This window comes from Drosophila busckii, chromosome 2L (genome assembly GCF_011750605.1).
Source record: "Drosophila busckii strain San Diego stock center, stock number 13000-0081.31 chromosome 2L, ASM1175060v1, whole genome shotgun sequence".
NCBI lineage: Eukaryota > Metazoa > Arthropoda > Insecta > Diptera > Drosophilidae > Drosophila > Drosophila busckii.
The window spans coordinates 18,721,611-18,739,172 of NC_046604.1; the positions used below are offsets into that span (position 1 = coordinate 18,721,611).

The following is a 17,562-nucleotide window of genomic DNA, read 5'->3' on the forward strand; positions in this document are numbered from 1 at the left end:
TTATTGTATTAATGTAATTATACTTATGTGTTTGTGTACTGTAGGCTCATCAGAAAGGATCCCAGGCCGTATCAAAAACACTCGCATCATACAATTTTTTTGTTTTTGATTCCTTTGATAAATAATGATTTAAAATGTGACATTATAGTTTTGCAGATCGGTATGTAATGTGTATTTCTTCACATATTACAATACATGTTAATAAAAGTACATAATGTAAAATTTATGCTTCGAGCTTCTTATTGTTAGAATACACATACATATTACATGTTATATATAGATTTCTTTTTTATTTATAAACACATTATCTATTCTCAAGTGTACCAAACATTTTTAACATATAGAATGCAAACTTATTGGACAAAAACATTTGCCTCAGCTTTCAGTTACAAATTATGTATTAATACAAATACTTAAAGATACTGTCTAGAGGGCGGCGGCGGCGTCGTTGGCGCGATTGGCAAAAACATTTATGTTGCGACATTTGTGGGTATGTTTGGGAACTTAATTTTCAAAACTGCAACAATCGGTCAAGAATCGGGGGCTGTCAATTTACATTAATATAATTTTCATGATAACAAGTTTCACTATTTTGGTTTGTTAAGTTTTATCATTTACAAAATTAATGCCTGTTTGCATTGTGTTTGGATTACTTTATAGTCTCTTATGTTTATAATGCAATTGAATTATTGACCGTGTACTTTCCCTGCAACGCCCAAAAGCGCCAAGGCGTCAACTGCCTCAGTTCGATTCGGGTTTAACATTGCGTCTCAGTATTGCGGCTGCCAGATCCTGTTTCATAGCCGCCTGCTCGCGCTGATCGGCCAAGGACTGTGTGCTGCGCAAGCCGTTGACAATATCTTTGGTTTTGCCAAAGTAAATTGCGTTAAGAGTGTTGCGTATCTTGTTCTCCATCTCCTCAACCATTTTGCCAATGTTTGCAATATGTGGCGAGGATTCGCTTACATTAGCATCCTGCTCAGTCTGCCGTGTTAGCGAGCCGCCCAGATTCATAGTGCCTGAGCCCTGTTTGTTTGTCTGCAGCCATAGCATTGCCGTTGAAGTGAGCTTGTAGTGCGCCGTGCGACCAGTAGTTTTCTCCTGCACTTCCACCACATGTATGGAGTCCCAGCAGCCACGTATCATTTTACTACCATCACCTGCTTTTTTGATTAGTATCACAGCAGCAAAACCGTGATCCAAGTCCCACAGATAAACGGATGAGACGCCGCCCTCATAGTACATTTCACGATACTGATCGAAGGCATAATTGGCTTCGATTTCTAACTTGCGCAAGCGCTCCGATGGCATTTGTCCATCCTCTAAGGGAGGAAAATAGCTATTGGACCAGGGAGATCGATAGGAGTCGCCATCGCGGTTATAATCACAAAGCAAATAGTCCTTGCCATGTTCCTTGTCTTTGGCAATTTTTAGCGGCTGATCTACCGAGGACAACAGCTCCTCGCATAAATCTGGCGTTAGATCAATCAAATCAATCAGATTCTTCTCAATCTGCTGAGGTGGCAACCGCCTCATCAGATCCAACGCACAATCCATTTGCATTTCCGACTGTAATCAACACGAAATAAGCATTTGTTATTAAATTTGAGTCATTTCGCGATAAGCATAACTTCCCCTTCCCCCACTGTACAGCTACCGGCGCTCTGAGAATTCGATTACCATATATGGGCATTGTATTGCTTTGCAGCACACAGACCGCAATTCGCCACCCGCCTGCCCTAAATGCATTCACATAAAATATATCTTTGCCACATTCTCATTTTCATAACAATATGTTATGCTCAACCTATGGCCACAGGGCGGTAGCCATAACTCGTTTTTAGTTGCCTTTGTATTTCATATCTTTGCTATTACTCACCATTTTGTGCACACTTGCTGTTTTCTCTTATGAAAGCTTTCGTTGTTGAATATTTTGTGTTAAGTTGCTCAGTTCTTGTAGAATACTATTGTTGAAACAGAAATACCGTTTAGTGGATAACACAATAAAATCACAAAACAATTAAAACCATCAACAATTTACATTGTACAACTTACTCGATTATAATATTTTTTATTTCGATGTAGTGTTGCAAAATCCACTTATTTTAAATCGTACATCTTACAACACTTTATATTTAGCAGCTACTTATCGAGCAAAGAAATCGAGCACAGCTTATCGAGTAAAAGAGTTTTAACTTTACGCGCGACTTTTTAAATATGTAAATCGTACAATCAATTGAAATATCGACGTGTATTTCAAAATTATGAAGTCATTAGTTTATTTTAGCAACAAGTTTATTGAAATCAGAATCAGTTTTGCAGTTCTTATACTTTAATGCTCAATTTTCCCATTTCCATACTGTGTGAGTTTTCGTTACAATGCGTTTTTTCTGTGAGTTCTTTGTTGTGTGTTGTGTTGTAGCTTAGACCTTATATGTTACACAAAAGTTAATGCCAAATATTCATTAAAAATATATGTATTTAAGCTGTTTACTTAAATTTCACGCTTGCACATAAACATGGAGTGATAATACAGTATACAGATTAGATACATTTTGCCTTCCAAGAATTTCTTAAAACTCTTACATACATGCTTACCAATTTTGGTTAATGTGTTTGTATGTATGTATGTATTTGTATACAGCCAAATACAATTAAATATTGTAATAATCATAAACTTAGTTAATTGTGTATTGTTTGTTTTTTTTTTCAATTGTGTTATATACTTTTTAGTTAGGTATACTTGACCACATAAATGTAAAATCTCAGACTTTAATTTTTAACTAAAGTGCACTAGTACATACATACATACATAAGGATTTTGGAGACTCATCAGATAAATTATAAATACGCGCTTGCATGAACATAATAGTTCTGGAAATAAATAGTATTTTTTTTATTTTGTTTTTTACTAATCTTTGAATAAATTGCAATAAATTTAATTATAATGTGCAATATATATTTCTTGTATTCTCATTTTATAAGTAAATCTTTTAAAGTTTAATATTTCGGCTAATTAAATATTTATTTAATCATGCTTTACGCATTTATAGACATTCTTTGCCAATCATTAAATCATAAGCGGATTTTTTAAGTACTCCATTAATCAATTCTCAATTGTCGTATTTCGTATTTGTATTTCAATCATTAATTATGCAACATTTTTCTTATCAACGCATCGACAATTAAATGTAATCACAGTTTTATGTTTTCCTTCTTTATATAAACTCATTTTCATTTAGCTATTTTCATTTCACTATTTTTTGCTCGACGCCATTGTGTGTATGTGTGTGTGTGTGTGTATGTGTGGTTGTTGTTGTAGTTGTTGGATTAGTTGATGTTGTAGTTACATAGTTATGTGTTTTTGGGTTTGATTGATTTAAATTAAAACATACATAAATACATTTATGGTTACAAAAACTCACTCTATCCTAATCCTTTCATGCCAAACATCCTTATGAACACTCGTGCTAAATTTTCACATTGTATCAAACATTGTATTCTTTTTCTTGCTTTCTTTCGTTTTTTGTTTTTTTTTTTGTTATTACTTGGTTAATACTATTACGTATTTAGAAAAATTTACGAATATTGCACAACTTTGAAATGTCGTCGTTCGGTTAATAATTTAAAAAATATGTTTCTTTATATTTAATACCTGAGTTGTTCATAATCTCTATGCATGATTATTTTTACACTGCTGTTTGCTTGTCATTTAATTGTAATTAGTACAAATAGAAAAAACACTTTTCATGTCATTATTATGTTTTTTTTTTTTTATTATTAAATGCATGTATACTTCATTTTGAGTCTTGATAATGCCCTGAGTTTGCTCCAAATGGATTTTTATGCTTAATTTAATTATTTTCGCATTACTCCATTCAGTTAAGTATATGTAATAAGTTCCAATAATTTATTGCTGTCTGCTCGTAACTCTAAATTGAGTCTTTCTTTAAATTTAATTTTTCTTTAATTTAATCAAACGAATTTTTCGCTCACTTTGCAGTTCAGAACATTGGTAGCTTAAAAATTTCTCGCTTCGGATAATTACTCTATTGTTTTGCTTTGAATGTGTAACTCAAGTTTTTGAATTCTTTTGTACTCGTTTTAAAAGTTGTTGGGGAAAATAAACGAAATCCTGCATGACATAAGAACAAATTAATTAATCTTAACTTTAGTGAGTAACTTAATGATCAATCCAGCATCCGAAAGTCACACTAGTGCCAAGTATTTGACAATTTTACGATATCTAAACATTATGTTTTTGTTTTATGCCGAAAAATTTGTACGATATTTATAATATATGCACGTTAAGTTAATTTAAAATTTAACTGCTAAATTTTGTATTACCTGAAAATTTTGTACTTATCTTTGTTCCAAAAGTTTTTGTTTGTTTAGCTTTTTAGCTGGTATGGCCTTAATTCTTTTAAGTGTGACTTACAAGTTAAGTTAATTATACTCGAAATCAAAACACATACAAAAGTTGCTATTCAAGAAATGATAAACATAATAACTGAATGTCACTTAAGTACGTTAAAAGTAATTTGTACTCGCTTCGTATTTATAATTTTCGATTCTCTTACGACATATTGGTAGCAACTTGATTTACACATTGAGACAAAGGGAGAGCCTACTTTTGAATACTTTGTTGAATGAAAACATCGATTCTATATTATCATATCATATATATGTATACCGTATAAGCCTAAAATCGTCACTGAACTGAACTGTAAAGTCGCTTAGGTCTAAACATTATTAATATATTTTGTTTTTAGTTTTTCTTTTTCCTTTTCATTTTGTTTGGATTTTGGGTATTATGTAGTATACGTATTTGCATTAACATATCTAAGTAAAAACTGTTTATATTTGTTCAAAATCATATGTTGGCGAAACAAAAAAGGAAATAATAAAAATAGTTCGCTTTGTTCTATTTTGTGTACATAACAATTTGTATATGACCAATAAAAATTGTCAATTGTCAATTTTTTCAGCTTTATTTTGTTTGTTTGTTTGTTTGATTTAACATTTATTTAGTTGCATTTATTTAGCATTGTTGTAAATAGTATATTGTGTGTGTATATATAATATAAATTTAGTTTTAAACATAAACATTACGTTAATTAAAGTTATAAACAAGCCATTTGTTGAGTTTGTATATTATTTTAAAATGAATTAAACAAATTAAAATTTTACAACACATATCAAATAATATTGTTTGTTTTTATTTCACTTAAATAAATTGAATTTCGATTACAAATATTTGTGCATGCAAATGGTTTCATTTTGTTAATCCTTTTTATAGTTATTTTAAATAACTTAGCAAAATGTATAAATGTAAATAAAACACGCAGGTGGCAATACACAAAAAATAAACCAAATAGAAGAAGAATATTGCATAGAAAGATTCGCAACGAAGTTGATACAGTTACAGTTTTTAAAGCAGAAGTCGATTATGGACTATAGAGTAAAGAACTAAAGTTAAATAAAAACTGTGTACGCCTTGGTAAGTACAAGTGGGTTGCATGTTTCATTTTTTATATGTTGTTGTTGTTGTTGTTACACTATTGTTATATTAAACTAAATATTAATAGAAAACAATTACTAACAAAAATATATAACAAAAATTACTTATATAATGTATACACAACATACACAATATTATTATGTCAAAGTTTACATTCATCATTATTTTTATAGCGTAAATTTTGTTTTATTTTCGAATTTTGTACCTCTACACTTTACACAGTTTCTTTCATGTAAGTCCTCTCTTTATAATTTTCGTTTTTCGCTTACACAATTATATTTTATACAGCTCAAATAAACGGTAAGTTTTATTAAAAAATAAACAATTTACAGCATTTGCAGAGTTTATGAACAAAATTTTGAAAATACATACACATTGATTTCCAACATTATTATTGTTATTTATTTGTAAGTATTATTATTTACATTTGCGTTCCTTTTCATGTTTAGAAATTGCAGTTGCTTGGTAAAGAATACGCGTTAAATGCAAAATGGCGACATGTATGTGTTGAATTTATGTTTGTATGTAAAATTTAGATTAGCTTTTTATTTTTCGTCACTTAATGTAGTAGATCTTGCAAATACATTTATATTTTACAAAGAAATTATTTTAGGCCGCCTTTTGTCAAAAGTTTGGCCTAAAATGTGTCATTTTTATTTCAAGCTTTTATGCTTTAAATAAATATTTATCCAAATAACTGTTAAATTTTTAATATACATAATTCGCTTATGTATTTTAGTGAGTGCCTAAATGTTCATCTCGGTTTAAGTAGTTCATAAAAATATGTGTTTAATTTTAGTTTTTTTTTCCCAAATGTTAGCCTAAAGTTATTTTTTTGTTTTTTGAATATTTACGCATGTTTCTTTAAGAATATTTTTTTGGATGATTTTTTTTTGCTTGCTAATATTATGTAGTTTTTTTTTTATAACCATTGGGTTTCATTTTAAATTAGGTGTATTGGCTGCCATCAAAATGATTGGACAGTTACGCATAGCTCTAAAAAAGTATACCATTATTCAAATTATCGTTTTCATATTAATTTTTTTTTCGTTTTTCTCTTTTTTTTTTGGGTATTTGTGAAATTTTTGTTTTCTTAAATTTTGTATGCCTTAAATAATTTCTTTGTATTGGGTTGTGTTTATATATTTAGTTAATATATTGTGTTACTTGATACTTTCGTTTAGTTTTAATTTTAAGGTTGCCTCATTTAGTTGCTTTGCCAAAGAATTTTATGTATACAAGTTTACCTTACACGATCTTCTACATATATAGCAGTAGGTATAATGTAGTTTAAATGTTGGCTATCAATTTCGTATAGTTTGAGTTCGTATGTAGTATTAGCCGAAATCTTGCAATTTACATTAAATGTATGCTGTAATTGTTGAAATTTCGTATTGGTTAATTTTAGCGCATATTTACAAAAACTTATCTAAAAAGAGCGGGTTCTATAAAGATATATATTTATAGATTACATGTATTTTTTGTAGTTAATTTTAATTAAATTTTGTTGCCTTAATTGTAGCCGAAAGTTTTACAAATTGATTCGTTTTTGTAAATACAAAAGTTTTTAAATGTTGTTATTGCCAAAATAAAAAGCCGAAAGGTTGTGTGTGTGTGTGTGTGTGTGTAATAATAAACAAAAGCTGTGTAAGAACATAAGACTAAGTTTAATTGATGTGTTTTATTTATTTGCTTTACTGCACAGTCTATGGGGACCATTTGAGGTAGTTACGTTTACTATTGCAGTTCGATATTGTTGTTTAACTATTTTTGATTCAAATAATTGCTATTGTATTGTTTGCTGTTGTCAGTTACAATTAAAAGTTAGTTATTTATATGATTAATCTTAAGTAAAACTAAAACAAATGTCTCTCTCTGTGTGTGTGTGTGTTCATTTGTGTTGTGTGTGTGTGTGTGTGTGTGTATTCTGAACTAAAGCTATTTTCAGTTAGCATCTTCAAATTAACTTGTTTTAATCTTTTTATATTGTTTGTTTGTTGAGCAAACCAATAATAAAAACAATTAAAAACAAAGAGGTAGTTTCCATTCTGAGGTATATGAGTTCCTGAGTTTGATTTACATACATAAAGTTAAAGTACCTGAATAAACGCATACGCAAACCTAATATCTAATCAAATCATAAATCTAAACAACGTAGGCTAATGTGTAAATTAAGGCGCAATGTGCCCACGCCCACGCCCACTCCAAGAGCAGCTCGCCGCCCCCACAACGTACTTAAAAATAAAATGTAATTCAGACTCCAGAGAACATTGCGGGGCCGTCGAGCTGTCTATGTAGTGGTGGTGTAGGCGTTGCCTGCCTTCTGAGCAGATAGATAGTTGGATAGATAGACATATAGATAGTATAGGATAGGGGGACAAAAGGTGGTTTGTTGTTTATCAAGCAATATTAAATTATACACAATAATTAATTATAAATGTATTGTAGCAGTTTTTCTTTCACTTTGCTTTGTTTGTTTGTAGTTTCTTTGTTATTGCAATTAATTACAAAAGATTGCTCGACCTAAGAGTTCTTCTTCTTCCTTCGAGTTGTTGGTAAAAACAAGAAAAGAAACTAAGTAATTAAAAAATTATTTAAAAAAATATTGCAGCGCCAAACGAGGTTTGGGCACTGCACATCACAGAACAAACTGGGTTTTGGGTAAATTACGTAAGAACTACATAAGAAATGTAACGAATAAATAAGTTAGGACCGTTCTATGCGCTTCTCAGCGCGTCAACATAGTAGCGGTAGTAACTAGTTCTATTTGCTTTCTATGGTATTCAAATTTTGCACTCTCTCTCTAATAATTGTGCGTGTGTGTGTGTGTGATTAACATTCGATATATGAAAATATCGCATAAATATTTTAACATTTGGCTATTTGCTTATGCATGCTGTTTCTTGAATACTATTTGAGTTGTTTTTAACTATTGTATTTGTACAATTCTGTGTGTGTGTTGGTGTGCGTGTGTGCGTGTGTACATATATCACCCTGTAGTCTCTTAAAAACTGAAAAACTAAAAATCGAAAATTAATCATAATGCATATAAACAAATCAACTTCTTGCTAGCAACTGTTGGCGAGCCTAAGTGTTCCTACATATGCGCATATTATTTATCGAATAGACGCTTTATATGGCTTAAGCTAATTTACAACTGATGCTTAGGTATAAAATATTATTTCATATGTATTTACAGTGCTGTGGGTAGCGTGCGGGTTAGTAGGGGAGGGGGGGAGGACATACTTTTCATTATATAGTTTTGTTCACAACAATAATTCATTTTAGTTATTTTACAGCATATTATAATCGGTTTGTATAGAAATCAAATTTGTCAATGAGGCCGAAAAACAGAATTTTGAATTTAATTTCTTTGTAGTTTTGTCGTTTGTTTCAAATAAAAATACATTGATTTTGAAAAATGTTTTCCAAAGGCGTGCCAAAAGTTTTCATTTTCATTTTCATTTTCGTTAAATTGTTTTTGATTTGCTGTAAATATTGTTGCTTATTTGATGATGTTGCTTTCAAGTTTTTGAGAACGTTTTTGAGTGGTTTTTGCTTTCTCAACAAGTTTATTTAAGCTATAATAATTATGTTTATTCGCTTTTCTATTTATCTTTAATAAATATGCTTTATAGTTTTCATTTATGTTATAAAATTTCACTAGTAGTTTTTAATCGTTTTTTAATAGGCACCCAATTAACCAATTGTTTTATATCTGCTTGGTTGAAAAAATCAAAACTTTTGAAATCAACATAACGAAACGAAACGTATCGATATCGAATTCGAATTCGGAATTTCGGAATACTAAATAAGAATCATTATTCACATATAGATTTGTTTTTTGTAAGTTTACGTTTAAATTCAATAAAGCAAATGACGCTATTTAAGGGTATTACGTTTAAAAGGGGGAGCATGGCACGGGGCCAAGTGTTAAGCGAGACCAACTGTCTTGTCGTTCATTATAAATTTAATAAAATTATTTACAAAAAAGTCGACAATCCGAAACAGTTGGCGCCCAAGGCAATAAAATTGTAGTTTGCTCATTCTCATTTTTTTTTCCTTTTTCATTTTTCATTTTGTTTTTTGTGTATATTACTTTGTTGTTTATACTATTTAATTATTGCAGGTACTTGTGGTTGCGATTTTGTTGCTATTGTTGCTTTGTAGTATTTGTTGCTGTTGTTGTAGTAAGTAGTAGTAGTAGTAGTGAGTATGCTTATGCATATTCATTTATTTTGTTTGCAGTTTGTTTGTTGTTTGATTTCAGAGGCGAAAAACGTTTAAACAAATTGTGAATTTTACATAAAACACACACAAACAATTGTTATCATTATTATTATTATTATATTTCAGCTACATGCGCGGTACCAATCAAAAACGTTCAAACTTTTCTTCACTTTAATTTTCTTGCATTTTCCTTCATAGAGTTTTCAATTGTTCTGCTTTGAGGCGATTCTTAATTGGTTTCTCTTTCTTTTCTTGATTCGTTAATTAGCACCCTGAAAACGATTTTTCAACCGGATTGCAGTATTATTTAAAATTGCCATTTAATAATAAAAATTCAATTGTAGCTCTCTCAGTTAAAATTCTTGTTGTGGCTGTGGCTGTTTTAGTGTTAAAATGGGTTCGAAGAACAGTTAAAAAAAAGGAAAATCATGCGTTCCAAATACATGGATGTGTGTGTGCGTGTGTGTTGGTGTGTGTGTGTGTTAAGGTGAGTTCTGTTATTCAATAAAGTTAGTTAAATTAGTTAGTAAAATTAATCAATTGCCTAGGCCAGGCCAGTGGGGGCAGGCGTAGGTCTTTTTGGTGGTCTCCGAGGGCAACGACAGTTGCAACAGTAGTCATCATCATCATCATCATCATCATCGTCGTCATCGCCAGATCTCACTCTGATCTGCGATGCTCATAGCGCGCGCGTAAATCGTTTATCATCAATAATCACTCAATCAATCAATAAATTTGCATCAATTCTTAACTTAGTTTGGGCTTGGGCTTGGGGGGTGGGGCTTGGGCTTGGGCTTACTCGTTATTGGCATCCACATTGACCTTGGGCGTGGAGGTCAACATGGGCACCTCGTGTGGCATCATTTGGCTTGTGGGCGTGGGCGTGCGTTGCATGCCATCGTCGGCATCGTCGTCGAGAGGCTCCTCCGCGAAGGGCATATGCTCCTCCTGCTCGTCCTCCTCGCTGTCCGACAACGGCTCGATCTTGGGCTCGACCACAACAAGCTCCGACTCTGGCTGCATTTCGGGTGAGCGCATGGGCTCATCAATGTCCATGGCTAGCGAGGGTGCCTCGCTGGCCTCCGCATCGCTGCCGTCGGTTGTTGTGGTCGACGCATCGCCCGTCATTGTCGTCGTTGTCGTCGTCGTCGTCGCCGACGTTTCAGTGGCCGCCGATGTGTTTGTGGTCGTGTTGTGGGCCGTGGTGTCCATGGCCTCCGCCCGCTGTTGCTGCTCGCGCTGCTCCTGCTCGGCGGCCATGGCCGCCTTGATTTGCATCGCCAGCTCGTGGTGCACATGATGCTGCTGTTGCTGCCCAAAGCTCAGCAGATCCTGCGCCGCCCGCGCCGCAGCCGCTGCTGCAGCCGCCGCCGCCTGTTCGCCCCCCTGCTCCCCTGCCCCAGTGCCGCCCTCAGCGGCCATCGCGTCCCGCCGCTGCATGCACTTCTCCAATGCCATCTTGAGTGATTTACGTTTACGCTGCTTCGCCGCCTCCTTGTGCGCGCTCATGACTACTGCTGCCGCTGCCGTTGCGGCTGCTTCCTATGGTGAGTGATTGGCGGCCGCTGCTGCCGCCGCCGCTGCCGCCACATGGGCCGGCGCAATGGTGGCGCCGGCCGCCAGGCCAATCTCCTGCTTGTGCTCCCGGGCGATGTGGCGCCGCACGGTGTTGTTCCGCGTGAAGGTTCGCTCGCAGAATGGACAGGGCACTCGGATGCCCTGATGGCGCTGCCGGATGTGGGCGCGCAGGTTCGTCTCGTAGCCGTAGAGGCGGTCGCAGTAGAGACACTTGAGCTTCTTGCCGTCGGCGGTGTTCACGCTGTTCTTGTTGTTCATCTTCGTGGCGTTCCACACGTTCAGCATGTCCGCCGGCGCTATGGACGCAGCCAAGTTGCCCGACAACGAGCCGTCGGCGTTTTTCAGGTTCTCCAGCAGCGCGTTCGGTGTGGTCGACGAGGTGTTCGAGTTCGCTGGTGGCGGTGAGAAGTTTGAGTTCTCCAGCTTGACGCGCAGATCCTCGGCGCCGTTCTAAATGGGGAGAAGCACAACAAAAGGATTAAAAGGGAAACAGGAAAGCGGCGCACGCTCTACGCACATCTGTGGACTCATCCATGAGCTCGCGGTCGTCATCATTGGCCTCGTTGGCGCTGCCATTGTTGCGCTCCGACTTGACAATGCGCACCAGGTGGCTGGGGGTGTTGCCATTGCCCGCCGTGGTGCTGGGACTGTTGTTCTCGTAGCGACTGCAAAGCCAAAAGATAATCAGAGATTGGTTATGGGCAGACCGAGCGTGGAGCTTACCTGGACTGCGGCGAAGCGCGCTCCGAGTGCATTGTGTCCGCCTCTGTGGGCGCTGTGGAGCTGGCGCTGGACGAGGGTCGATGGTACGGCGGCTTGTTCACTGGACTGGGGCACTCGGACGAGTTCTTGGAGCCATCTCGCAGCACACTGCCGCGCAGCTCCTGCTCGGCGAAGGGACTGCGCAGCGGACGCTTCCGCAGCGGCTCGTTGAACGGCTGCATGGGACGGTGGTACATGGGCGGCACATAGCCCATCGAGGAGGAGCTGCTCGGATGCATCAGCGAGTCGCACTCCTGCTTCATTATGTTGGTGGAGCCGCCGCCCAAGTGCAGTGCGGCGCCAGCGCCGCTGCCCAGACTGATGGGTCCGTTGTTGCCTCCGACGCTGCTGCTGCCGCCATTGCCGCCGCCGCCGCTGCCAGCGCTCAATGGGCCAATGCCCGAGGGCGAGCCGCTGCCGATGTTGCCACCCGCGCTGCCGCAGCGATCCAGCGCGCCTGCGCTCGTCGCCAAGGCGCTCAATCCGCTGGCGGCTATGCTAGCAGCCGCAGCCATGCCGCCGGCCGCTGCCATGCCGCTGAAGGCGCTGGCCAGGCTCAGGCCATTGCCGTTGCCCGAAATGGCGCCGTTGCCCGCAGCTCCGACTGCGCCGCTGCCGCTTAGACTGTTGCGCATGCTGCGTCGTCCGGTGGGTGAGTCCAGCGGCGATAGATCGCCGACCATGTGTTGTTGTTGAGCCTGCTGGGCGGCCAAGCGACCAGTCTCCGTGGACAGACCCTTGACCTGCAAGCCAAATGGGCAATTAATTCCGATTACTTGGATTGAGAGTGACGAACTCACCTGCAGACTCTCGGCGGACTTGAGGAAACTGTTGAGCGCCTCTTGGGACACATGCACCTCTCCCTTGTACATGAACTCCAGCAGTGCGGCCATGTTGTCCGACGTGGTCGCCTCCAGGATGATGACGCACTGGCCATTTGTGGGCGTGGTCTCAAACAGATCGGCAAACTTCTTCGAGCAGGCGGCCAATATAAGTTTGTGGGCTTTGAAGACGACGCCTGGCGGAGCAGAGTGGGAATGGTGTTTATTAGCAAAGTGTGGGGAATTTATGCACAACAGGTGGCGCCACGCCAAAGCGAGAGGGAGAGCAAGCTGAGAAGACCTTGAACTCGTAAAAATCGCGTCAGTCAGACAGACAGACATGTATAGAGAAAAGCATAAAAAGGAAAATGACTTCCTTGCTACACACACACACACACATACATGAGCAATCAAATATGCTTAAACACACGTACACAGACGCACTTATTTGCCCTCCAATGTGTGGGTGGGTGTGAGTTATATTCAGCATCAACATCAACATCAATGTCTTGGCCCTCGTCTTACACACTTACACAAATGTATGTGTGTGCGTGTGTGTGTGTGTACCTGTGACATATATATAGCAGCTGTGGCTGCTACTGTGGCGTATACACAATATCAAAAGCATATCCTTTTTGCCCTCAACGACACTTGAAGTATTTTTTTATGGCTTTGCCTTTTGTTATGCTGAGACTGAGGCTAAGACAGCGACTGCGACAGCGACTGCGACTGCGACTGAGGGCAATTGGCCATTACAATTTTTCACGCGTACGCTTTTAGCCAAACTTTTATATGGGGCACTTGTTGTGCTCGGCGCAGTGTTGGGCTAAACAGCATTAAGTAATTGTTTAGCCAGCAGATGCACAAATACATAAGCACACATATATATATGTATATATAAGCGCGAGCAATCTTATCGCTTGAAAATATAGATTCGTGGGTTTTTGGTTATAGAAATGTGTGTCAATTGTTTTTGGGAACTGACGCCGATAAGGAAGCAGCCCGCCCATATAGAAGCGTCAAACTCGTGTTTATATTCTGCTGTCAAGGTTACCCGCAGAGCGAAACGCATTACGTATACGTAATAAAATATACGAAACTGAACATTGCAGTCGTCTAATATATTCCACTTGTTTGTTTTCATATCTTTGGCTGATTTTTTCAACACTTGATATAACAAAAATTGGGTCACAAGAAAACGCAAATAAAATTAATAGGCAGCAACTATATACACGCCATATATATATTTAAATGCATATGTATTTGAATAGCTGAGCTGATAAACAAATAAAAAATAACACTAATTGCCTGCTCTTGTTTACGTTCTGCCGCACACACACACACACATACGCATATTATATTAATATACATATGAAATTCCATATGTTTGGAACTTTATTTAATGCTGCGACGCATTTAATGCACTTTCAAATTGTTGTTTACCAAAAAGATGACAGCAGCGCTGCTTGTTGTTAATTCTTATTTTGATTTCAGTCTTAATCTTATCAATTAATGTGCGGCATGAATCATTTATGTTGTCAGCATTTAATTTAATAGAAACTAAACAACTTTTGTTGCAAGAAATCGAAGTTAGAATAAAAACGCTAAACATTTGACATTTATAAAAATAGATAATGAAGTATGAGCGACTTTCTGCCTGCTTCAGGCTGTCACATAACTTGAGTATACCCTTTATGCAATACAAAGTGCATAAAAATATGTTTATGTGGTATGAGACTAACCCCTTGGAACAGCAAAAATACATCCCTCGCTATATTTTTTCGGAATACTACATATGAGTATTAAATGCTCGAGGCTAGGCAAATGTTCATTTCCCAAAAGTGCTCATTTCTCAAGAGCTGAAACACCAATGCCAGTCAAATTCCATATAAATGTTATGAATACTCAAAAACAGTTGAAAGAAACATACGTTATTTACTCTTTTTGTTGGCAAATATTTAATGCTTCATTTGAAAATGGAAAGCAAAAAATAATATGAATATGAGGTGGTCCAAAAAAATATGAAAACCTCAATTAAAAGCAGCAGTCAAAACAAAGCAACGACCAAACAACATTCGCTTATGTAGGGGGTTGCGCATTTCGAAATTTTAATCAAAAGTAGTAGCACTTCGATTGATATAGCGAGGGCTTTGCTATTTTTGTTGTTTTTTGGCTGGACCAGACAGAGCGAAGGATATGCGGATTTGTGGAATCCTTTGCCCACAGCCAACTCAAACCCACTTAGTACTTAAGCACACAGTTCGGATAACAACAAACAGACATGCGAATCAAGCGGCTGGCATTGCTTATTCAATAACTCTGCATATGCACACACTGCGTATGCGTAATGTTTTAGCTTTAAGGCAACAGCTGTGGCTTTAATACGTCAAAGCACACACACAGACAGAATTGGAGCATATTTAAAGGCAACTCAAAATGCGTACTTAAAAAAGGGCCAACGAAGGATCCCAAAGATGGAAATGTGCCACAACATGCAAAAGTCCCAAAAGTATTACTGACCTAACACAATTCGACGGCCAAAATACTAAATAAATAGATAGGTATGTGTGTGTGTGTGTGTGTGTGTGTACCTATAAAGCGCTGCTAAATGCCGACGCGCTCGCCCGCATTTATATTCATTTAATAAGCCGCCATAAAACTGTAGTAAAAGCTGTAAATGAAATAGTAACACACACAGACAGAGACACACACATACACACACATAACGCATATATATAAAAAGGAGCCGCGTCTCTTTGGCCCCAAAAAGGAAAATCCATGTTTGTCTGTCTGTCAGTCGTTTGGGCTTTTGGAAAATCTGCCTTCGTCTTTGCCTTTTATGCTGCTTTGCTGGCTTATTAGCACACACACACACACAAACATGCCTCAATTTATGTGTGTGTGTGTGTGTGTGTCTGTCTCATTGTCTGCTTGGCTTTGCTTGTCTGTCCTTTGCTTGTTTATTACATAAACAAAAAGTCGATTTATTGATTTAGCCAAAATATAAAAAAAAGAGGCTCAAGCAGCGCTTGTAATCGTTTCAATATCTTAAGGCGGCACAACGCAAATTTAAAGCATGCTTTTAGGCGTGCAACCCAAAGACATTACTTCGCATATTGTTAGCCTTTAATTTTCTATTCAAGTCGTGTCTAATCAGCTTGCATTGCTTTTAATGTCACTTATAGTTAATAAATTAATTTGTTTTTGGCACTCACCATCGCAGGATAATATAACATCGGCCAGCAGATCCGATTTGAATAGGTTGGAGAATGTGATTGCTAGATTGGACGAGTAACTGTTCCATTTGAGGCAGAACTGCTGTTGTGGATCCATTTTGCTAATTGTCCAATTTGTTGCTCTCCCTCCTGTTGTTGTTGTTGTTGTTGTTGCTCTTGTGATTTAGCCTTGTGGGCGGCAGGACGTTGTTGCTGGCAAAGCCTGTTGCTTGCTTTTGTTGTTGCTTTTGCTTTTGCTTATTGTTGATTTTTTGATAATATTTTTGTGTGTTGCCAAAATGGAATTTTGTTGAATTAATTAGCAGCCGGCTTTGCATAAAAGCAATTTGGCCACTAACAATTCTTAGCCAAAGGGAATTTTGCAATTGTTTGTTTAGTTTGTGCGCTGTCAACAGCTTTGGCATGAAATGCCTTTTATTATTCAATTGTTCAGTTGTCGTATAGCAAACAAAACAATATTATTAACGAAAGTTGTTGCTGTTGCTGCTGTTGTTGCTGTTGTTCAAATTCGGGACGCGCACTCCGCACACGACAAATGCTGCAACGAGAATGTTTTGAAAAGAATTATTTGGATTATCGTATTAGGTTAAGATGCGTTGACAAGAAGAAAAATTCACCGCCTGCTTTGCTTTTCTCGGCAGCAGCAGAGGCAGCGGCAGAGGCAGCAGTTAGGTGCAACAAGCGTAAAGCTCTAGCGGTCTCACCCTCTCACTCGCGCGCTCTGTTGTTGCCTGTTGCCGTCTCGCTCTTGAGATTGTTCGTGAGGTTCGTCTAAGCCGCATAGCTTCAGATTTCATCGTCAAAATGCAACCGCTTCGTATATGAAATTCTATATCGTATACACCCGATTGCTGTGACTGTGACTGCGACTGTGACTGTGACTGCGACTGCAGCATTTGCTCTATGCGATGCCAGCAGCGTCAACCAATTTATTAGAAATTAATCGAGCATTTAGAGCTGGCCCCCAAAAGAGATACGATTTAATTCCCGGAATTAGTGTAGAGCTCAATAAAAAAAGCGCAAAATTAAAATAAAAAAAAAACGCCGACAGCTTTGACGTTGCTGCAACTACAATTTGTTCCCTACGCTTCGCTCCTGCTCTCTGGGCTTTTGTATGCGTCGTCTCATCTGCTGCTACGTCTACAGTTTCCTTGCGTGCCTTTTAACCTTGGACGCTTGCCAGTTCCTGGAAACTGCAGGTGACGAACGCCAACTCGGAGCTTGCTACTCTTGCTGCTGCTGCTGCTGCCGTTGCATGGGATGCGCTTTTTTTCTCCGAATTTGTTTAATCGTTAGAAAAATGCGACCGCGCAACTTTATTCTGTATTTCTTTTGTTGTTTTGCGGACTCGCTACCTTTGCAGCCTGCACTGCCCCTGCCCCTGCTGTTATGTGGAAACCAAAACCCTTTGGCC

At 37.8% G+C, this 17,562-nt stretch overlaps 2 protein-coding genes across 2 annotated transcripts; both read right to left on the reverse strand.

The window, feature by feature from the left end:
* Window positions 1–153: 153 nt before the first annotated feature.
* LOC108599398 (F-actin-capping protein subunit beta) lies at window positions 154–2,072 on the reverse strand. The gene is made up of 3 exons (XM_017986210.2): window positions 2,056–2,072; window positions 1,880–1,964; window positions 154–1,569 (listed from the first exon to the last, which is right to left on the reverse strand). Exons 2-3 carry the CDS (start codon window positions 1,880–1,882, stop codon window positions 742–744), a joined length of 831 nt encoding a protein of 276 aa, XP_017841699.1. The 5' UTR covers window positions 1,883–1,964; window positions 2,056–2,072; the 3' UTR covers window positions 154–741.
* Window positions 2,073–9,856: 7,784 nt separating this feature from the next.
* LOC108608556 (zinc finger protein chinmo) lies at window positions 9,857–16,999 on the reverse strand. The gene is given in 6 exon segments (XM_017999979.2): window positions 9,857–11,779; window positions 11,847–11,994; window positions 12,053–12,834; window positions 12,892–13,109; window positions 16,128–16,686; window positions 16,853–16,999. Coding segments are annotated over 5 exon segments (2,499 nt in total). The 5' UTR covers window positions 16,246–16,686; window positions 16,853–16,999; the 3' UTR covers window positions 9,857–10,546.
* Between the last annotated feature and the right edge of the window lie 563 nt (window positions 17,000–17,562).